Genomic DNA, 8,634 nt, shown 5'->3' on the forward strand with positions numbered 1-8,634 from the left:
GCCATTACAAAGAGGACTTCCGAACTGAAGATCCTTAGGAAAGCAAGACTTTCGGTTTCAGTTGGGGCAGGGTGTTATTTTTCTGTTTATCTTAATTTTAAAACATTATATATGTGGTTTACTTTCTGAATTGATGTATTAAGAACTAATACGCTCATTTTATTAACAAAGGCAATTTGTGACAAAAAATTAAGGCCAAGTTCAAGGTCTACCTAATTGTAGGGCATGGTGCATGGTATAGGGTGTACACCCGGTGTGGGGCAGGAGGGGGCCAGCTCCTTACGGGGCTCCATTCCCACACCATCCATCCAGCTTTTGCTTTTATAATTTATGCTTTCCAAGGCAATTTCACAAGGAGAAAGGGTGAGGGTAGGGGATCCCACATTTTCAAGCCTAATTTTCCCATTTAACAAGCTGATGCCACCAAGGTGTAGTGAGGTTAATAATTCACACAGAATGACAAAAGTAGTTTCTAGAAGAGCTGGATGCAGAAGTCACATATCTTGACTCCTAACCCATTGTTCTTTCAACTACATCACAGTGATTCAACATGAAAGAGAAAGACTTCATCTTTGTAGTTTGTGTTTATCATGCCTGATTTAATAACATTTAAAAAGGACCTAGATGCTGAAAAGATCACAAGAACATGAATAACTCTAAATGCCACATTATTACATTATAAAGTTAATATCAGAAAAACCAATTAAAATGCCCACTTCAGTGACATATGACAGTAAATTATTCCTCCTCTTTATGTCTATACATTTCTTTTGTAAACTTAAATGTACTTATTTACTGAAAATATCCCTACTTTTATGAATCTTATATGCTTTTATCCTTTCCTTGTCCTGCCCCCCCTCTCCTCATCCCCCCTCTCTTTCTTTCTTTTCTTTATTTGTTTCTGTAGTGATTCAGATTGAGTTACTGACTGGCATGGCTAACTCTGGTTGTCAACTTCACACATGGGAAGAAGGAACCTTCCGTTGAAGGACTGCCCCATCAGACTAGCCTGTGGGCCTGTTTGTGGGGGCATTTCCTCTATTGCTAATTCATGTAGGATGGCCCAGCCCACTGTAGGTAGTAGCATCATGTCCAACCAGGAGAACCTGGGCTGTATAAGAAACAGCATTCCTCTCTTGGCTTCTGCTTCAAGCTCTTGCCTTGGCTTCCCTCGGTGATGGACTATAATCTGTAAGCCAAATAAACATTTTCCCCCAAGTTGCTTTTGCTGTTGCATAGCAACAGAAAGCAAATCGGGACACTGGGCAAAAGAAAGAGTTCTCCAGATTCTCACCTAGAGATTCTTAACCTTTCTGTTTAGTATATAAGGATTGTATTTTCCTAATGTCACTATTTCTTATTTTTAATCAAGTTTCAAATGTACTCAATAAATTATAACTCTCCAAAGCATCTTGCGAAAGTGAATTATTATGAGCTATTGTTTTATTGGATATTCTGAGCGTATAGTAAAGAAAAATATGTCTTATGCTTAACATAGAGCAAGAGACCAAAAAGGAACTTCATTCACGGTTCATTTTGCTTTCCTATTTCACATACTACTTGTTCCCCCGCCCCATGCTAATGACATCCTCCTACATGTGTTCCACTTCTTCAGATTAAATGAAACTATGTCAGCCTTTGGTAATATCCCATCCCTCACAGGCTTTTCCCTCAGAGCCCTTCCTGCTTGTGTCTGTCTTGACATACAGAGCAAAGAGGCCAGGTCTAACTACTTCTTAATTCACTCTGCTGATCCAAACCACTGTTCCCTATTTTACCAGCTCATTCATCATTAATTTATTCCATAACTCAGGAAATGACCTGCTCATTAACTACTGGCACTATATAAAGTACTATGCATGCTGAAAGGAATATGGAGAAAAACAAACTTAGTATCTACCTTCAGAATCTCCACCATATAAAGATTTTGAAGAATTTTGTTAGTTTGTTAGAGGCAGAGTCTTGGACTCATCATGTAGCACAGGCTGGCCTCAGATTCACCATCCTTTGCTTCCCAAATGCTAGAATTAGAGGTGTGTTCTACCATGCCTGGCTGCAACTGTAATGTTCTAAGGTCTTAAGTTATCTTTGTTTGCATCAGGTTTTAGGGCACTGTCTATACAGTTCAAGTAAAATGACAAATGTCCTGTGACTACATTTCTTCCAGAATGCCGTTCAATAAAAGGTAGTAGTCTTGCCAGGCGTGGTAGTGCACATCTTTAATCCTAGCACTTGGGAGGCAGAGGCAGGTCAATCTCTGAGAGTTCAAGCCAGCTTGGTCTACATAGTGAATTCTAGGACAGTCAGAGGTACTTAGTGAGACTGTGTCTCAAACACACAAAAATGCAAACAAACAAAGCAAAAGGTAGAGTCCAGGAAAATTGTACTTATTCCCTGTAGTCTAACAGTATGGGCAGTTAGTAGTTTTAATACTTCACTAAGCTCAAGACAGTTCAATCTCTCAGAACCAGAACCAGGGACATGTGTGCTCTAATTCCCCCTTTACCTTGTGGTCATCAGTCAATTCACCAACCCCACATCTGACAGAGGGCTAATACACAAAATATATAAAGAACTCAAGAAACTAGACATCAACAAACAAAATAATCCAATTTAAAAGTGGGATACAGATCTAAACAGGGAATTCTCAACAGGGGACTCTCAAATGGCTAAGAAACACTTAAAGAAATGTTCAACATCCTTGGCCATCAGGGAAATGCAAATTAAGATGACTATGAGATTCTAATCTTACACATGTCAGAATGGCGAAGATCAAAAACACATGTGACAGCTCATGCTGGAGAGGATGTGGAGCAAGGGGAACACTCCTCCATTGCTGGTGGGAGCGCAAACCTGTACAGCCACTTTGGAAATCAATATATTGGTTTCCCAGAAAATTGGGAATTGATCTACTTCAAGACCCAGCTATTCCACTCCTGGGCATATACCCAAAGGATGCTCCATTCTACCACAAGGACACTTGTCTAACTATGTTTATAGCAGCTTTGTACTTAATATCCAGCAACTGGAAACAGCTTAAATGTCCCTCAACTAAAGAATGGATAAAGAAAGAGTGACACATTTACATAATGGAATATTATTCAGCTGTTGTTGTTGTTCTTCTTCTTATTATTATTATGACTTTTCCCCCATTGCCCTATGAAATTTTATGTTCCTTAAGGGCACAAATTAAATATTGTACTTCATTAAAGTTTATCTCCCCTCAAGCCTCAGTTTGAATTCTGCTTAAGATGAATAACAAGTGAGAGTGTTTGCTGATGGTTATTCAGATTGAAGGAAAAAATGAATCATGATAGCAGTCAGTTATGAAATAAACAAAAAGACAGTTGACACCTTTGTCATCATTATATATAAGTGCTATTAAATCTTTCTATTCTTTAATTAATTTAGAGATGCTAGTTAAAGATGGAGTGAGGCAGATGACTCATAATCATTGGAAAAGTGCAGGCAGTTATTAACAATCTTCCTAACTTTCTCTCATACTTGGACTTCAAATGCTACAGCAGAATAATGGAAGGAGTTGTACGACTTTTGGAGTGTTCCAGGATGTCAGAAGCTTTCAGAACTGTCTGGTCAGTGGCTGGGGAGATGGTTTTATTAGTAAAGTGCTTATTGTGTAAGCAGAAGGACCTGGGTTTGATCCCCAGGACCCACGTAAAAATGCTGGCTATGGCCAGGCCTGGTGGCACATCTTTGATCTCAGCACTGGTGAGGCTGAGGCACGTGGATCTCTAAGAGTTGAAGGCCAGCCTTGTCTACAGGGTGAGCTCCAGGCCAGCCAAATCTACGTAGTAAGACCCTGTTTTAACCCCTGTCCCTCACCAAACGTTGAGTATGGTAGCATGCACTAATAATTACAGTTTGGAAGAGGTGGAAACAAGTGGATCCCTGGAACTTGATGGTCAGCCAGCTAAGTCTAGCCTAATCAGTAGTTCCAGGCCAACTGAGAGATCATCTCAATAAAAAAAAAAAAAAAAAAAAAGGTGGACTGTTCTTGAGGAATAACATTCAAAGTTGATCTGACCTGTGGCTTCCATATTTGTGATGGATCAGTCATTTGTTATGTATCATATCTGGGAGAGCCTACAGAGATGGCTCAGTTTTGGCTCTCTAGTAAAAAGTCAGATGTGGCAACATGTACTTATAGCTCCAGTGCTAAAAGCATATGGTTGGGGGTGATGGAACGTGGAGACTAGCAGATACCGGAAGTCCACTGTTCAGACAGTATAGCCAGACTAATTAATGAGCTTTAGGTTCAGTTAGAGACATTGTCCAAAAATTAAAGTGGAGACCAATCACACCAATATAGATCTTTGACTGAATATGAACATGTACATGTGTGCACACCTACCTATATGCACACATTCATTCTAATGAGTACATCTATATCACACACACAATTTTTTAAAATGTATTTTTGTTTTCTAAGAAGTTAATGAAGAGTAAATGTGAAAGGAAAAAATACCCTCATTTAATTTCATTTCTTTTTCTTTTTCTTTTTTTTTTTTTTAGAGGGTTTCTCTGTGTAGCCCTGGCTGTCCTGGAACCTCTCTGTAGATCAGGACTCCAGAGGAGAGAAGACATGGTGTATTAAGGAGAAATTTCAAGGGCTGGGGGTATATTTCAGTTGGTAGAGTGTTTGCCTAGCATGCATGGTACCCAGAGTTCAACCCCAGAATGACATAAAAGAAGGAGGAGGAAGAGGAAACCCAGGCATGGTAATGCATGCCGGTCACCTCAGCACTTGTGTAGTAAAGTCAAGAGGATCAGAAGTTCAAGACCATCCTTGTGACTTTGAGGCCAGCTTGGCCTAGAAACCCTGACTCCAAGAGAAAAAAAGAAAGACAGAAAGAAAGAAAGAAAGAAAGAAAGAAAGAAAGAAAGAAAGAAAGAAAGAAAGAAAGAAAGAAAGAGAAAGGAAGGAAGGAAGGAAGAAGAAAGGAAGGAAGGAGGAAAGAAGCAAGTGAAAAAGAAAAGGAGGGGAAAAATCCAACAGAAACAGTTCATTATTTCAATTTCATTTCAATTAATACTCAAAAATTATGCCAGTGTTAAAAACATGCTAAACTTACGTCTGGGAAGAAAAGAAAAAAAAAAAACACCTCATTTATTCTCTGAGAGGGCCAAGTCATAAACCAAGAAGTACCAGTGAGTTTCTAATCACCGAGTCCATGTGCTTGCCCAGCACTATTTGAAGCTTTAATTGAGTTGACCATTTTCACCTTTATCACTTTGCTCCGGGAATTTTTTCTCTTCCCATAATCTTTTTTTTCTTCCAGTGAATTTTATTTTTCTCTTTCCCTACCAAGAGGCCCATTCTCAGTTCTCTACTTCCTTCAGTAGACGTGCTCTTCATTAGTTCTGTCGTGCGGAATACTATCTGAATATACTTGCGGGACTCTCAGGCCTCCTCCAGCCCTTGGGTTTCAATTAAAAATGAGAAGAAACACTCTCCACTCTCCCTCACCCCATACACACACACACATAACACACACACACACACACACACACACACACACATGCACGCACGCACGCACACACACCCACCATACACACTTGCATGCATGTATAACTTTTATATGAAAATGCTATCTGAAAACTGGTTCACAACCCTATAGATCCAAAAGTAGCAAGTATCACTATTCTCCAACACACACACACACACACACACACACACACACACACACACACACACACACACTGTCTTGGGGCTACTTTACCTGTGCCATACAGTTATTAAGAAGTCTTGTTGAAAATTTTCCCACTTCACCCACGACAAACTTTCTCTCTCTCCCTCCCTCCCTCCCTCCCTCCCTCCCTCCCTCCCTCCCTCCCTCCCTCCCTCCCTTCCTCTCTCTCTCTCTCTCTCTCTCCCTCCCTCTCCCCCTCCCCCTCCCCCTCTCCCTCTCTCTCTCCCTCCCTCCCTTTCAGCACTTATGGCTGCATGACAACAACGGTTTATTGGTCTGTAGACTCTGGTTTCCCTAGAGACATCATGGCGATACAACCTAACCCAACTTCTTTCTTCTGATGTTTTCTTTATATCCTTCAATATATTATATTCTGATACTGCCTTCAGTTTATACATCCAACTTTATTTCCCATAAATTCCCTTTAATTCAGCCAAATCTTTTTACCCACTATTTTGACTACTTACTATTTTTTTTTCTCTTTGGCTTAGATAATTCCACTTCTCCTTCCTTCCCTGTGCCTTCCTGACTACTGAAAATGTACTTTGTTCCAATTCAACTTCCTTTATAAAACCTATACAAATTTCCACTTTGCAGAATCTCTTCTATTTCTGTAATTCAAATAATCACTGCGCTTACCATTTGTTGCATATTTATCACATATTTTCACTTACTGTTCATTATTTTTTATGTGAATTAGGCTTATCTCCTAAATTAAATAATAACCATGGCTTAGTCTTCCTGGCCCATCTTCTCCCACACATTCATACAACAGGGACTTTATTGAAAACACTCAATGAACATATATTGATTTACTTATTGACTGAATACATATGAAGCCTAAGGAATAGTGAGTATTAGGAGAAAAGGGATCTTAAAGTCTGTTGAAAGGGTGTTCAAGATTGATTTGTAAACCTCCTGGATTGGAACAATTTTTGTTAACCTCACTTTGGAGTCAGGTATTTACAATGGCTATTAAATTGTTACCTTGTTGCACTTCCAATGCTCACAAAGGAAATGAAATCAGCTTTTATTAATGCTGGAAGCTGACATTTACCTTTTTTTTTTTTTTTTAAAGGAACCTGGGGCCATTTTGGAACATACAAACTGGAATTTTTTTTTGGAGAGTTCTTAATTCATGGTATATTGCTATTACATTTTATATGAAATTATTTGGTTTTGTTTCTATTTTTATAAGGCAACAGTATTCCAGCAACATACAATATTACAACTGTAAGTATTCTGAGCCATCAACTAGTTTGATATATGTACTTTACAGATATGGAAACTGAGTTCCAAAGAAAATAACTGATTTGCCCAAGCTTGTAATCTAGGTATTGCTGAAGCTACATAGAGAAATTAGAATTATCAGTGCATAAGTCTATGATTTTTTTTCTAGAACCACATGGTTGTACACTTTCAGTTTCATATTCAATTTGACATTATTCAAATCAGTAAAAACAAGAGTTTTTAAAAGTTATTTCTCTTACTTTGCGAACCAGTACCTTTTAAGATAGGGAACTAGTGCCTCTTAAGTCATTAATAAGAGTATGTACAGACAGCACTATAAATATGTTATGATGTACATCAAAATTAAGGGAAATGTAAATATCATCTTAATTATTTACACTTCTGAAGCCACATAAAACTGCATTTTTTTTTTCAAATTGCAAAGTTGAAGAAAAACAGTTTTGTGACTTGTTTTGTTTTAGGAGATGGTTTTGTATTGGAGACTGGGCTAATATTTGAAATGGTGGTATGGAAGATGGTTTGAAACATGAATATAGTATCATACAGAAAGAGACAGACACATAGTGAATCTGTGTCACTTTGTGCTGTGGGAAAAGATGTCTTTCAGTGTTTGGGGGAGAGCATGGTCACAGTTGCCCTTAATCTCTCTTCTCCTGCAGGGGCAGAGCCAAATAAAACACCGCTTACTGTCGTCTTCTATTGGTTGTTCATCAGTTTTATTAAAAAGAAATGAAATTGTCTATTCTTGTTTAAATGTCTGTCTGAAAAATAGTGTTTGGTATGGTTAGTATATACAGAGATTTAAAAGTGAAGAGAGAATTTGAGAGAAATTAAATGATTAACTTTTACAAGGAATGTTCTTAGAAATTTGGCTTTGGGAAAATACTTTGTAATCTTATAGTACATCATATCATTGAATTCACAATGACAGATATTAGGTGGTAGCTAATACAAGCATATTGTATTATAATCTAAGATGATTTTTAAAGTAAAAATTACAACTAGAGATTCATATTACTCATGCTGTGAAAGGATCCATTCACACAATTCAATATTTTCGAGCTTTAGAGGTAAATTAGGGTACAAGAATGGCAGACAAATTTACTTAATAAAGTCTAAGATATGGTAAATTCAAACTGGAAACAAAACCAGATCTGTGAAGTCTAACTTTTTGTAAACCGTAGTTGGGTCTGTGTTTTACCAGATTCAGGAAACCATGACATGGAACACACATGATGTTGCTATGTAAATGTGACTTACCTGTACCATTGTTAATTGTGGTCTGGATCGTGGCTTCTGGCCCCATAACATCATAATCATCCTTCATTTCTTCTGTGGGGGAAAATTATCTTTAGCATTTGAAAATTATAGAAAGGCCTACTATACTAAGCATGCCAAACATAGGAACAAGGAGGAGTCTTTCAAGGGAAACAGAAAAGACTTGTTGTAAACCTCTAAACAATAGCTTTGTTCAGGCAATTGAATGAATCCGAGGGTGCTGGCTGCACAAGAACTTATTTACTTTAAGCATTACTGCAAGCTGTGAAAAACAGAGGTGCTTATTTGAAGCCAACGAAGGGCTTTTCTTCTGGTGGCAGTTCTAGTGACAAACGGGGGGAGATGTTATTTTTTCAATAAGAGTTGAGTCAAAAGTGACAAAGTATTTGTACTT

General features: G+C 38.1%; 1 protein-coding gene across 3 annotated transcripts in view; it reads right to left on the bottom strand.

Annotated features, from left to right (window-relative positions):
* The window catches only part of Zeb2 (zinc finger E-box binding homeobox 2), a 127,804-nt gene that overhangs the window by 26,975 nt on the left and 92,195 nt on the right, over positions 1-8,634 (bottom strand). For all 3 annotated transcript variants that reach the window (XM_076569404.1, XM_076569405.1, XM_042275260.2), the window contains one exon: positions 8,223-8,294. In XM_076569404.1, the coding sequence (XP_076425519.1) occupies positions 8,223-8,294 (72 nt within the window). The remainder of the gene's footprint in view (positions 1-8,222; positions 8,295-8,634) is intronic.

This window comes from Peromyscus maniculatus, chromosome 4 (genome assembly GCF_049852395.1).
Source record: "Peromyscus maniculatus bairdii isolate BWxNUB_F1_BW_parent chromosome 4, HU_Pman_BW_mat_3.1, whole genome shotgun sequence".
Lineage (NCBI taxonomy): Eukaryota > Metazoa > Chordata > Mammalia > Rodentia > Cricetidae > Peromyscus > Peromyscus maniculatus.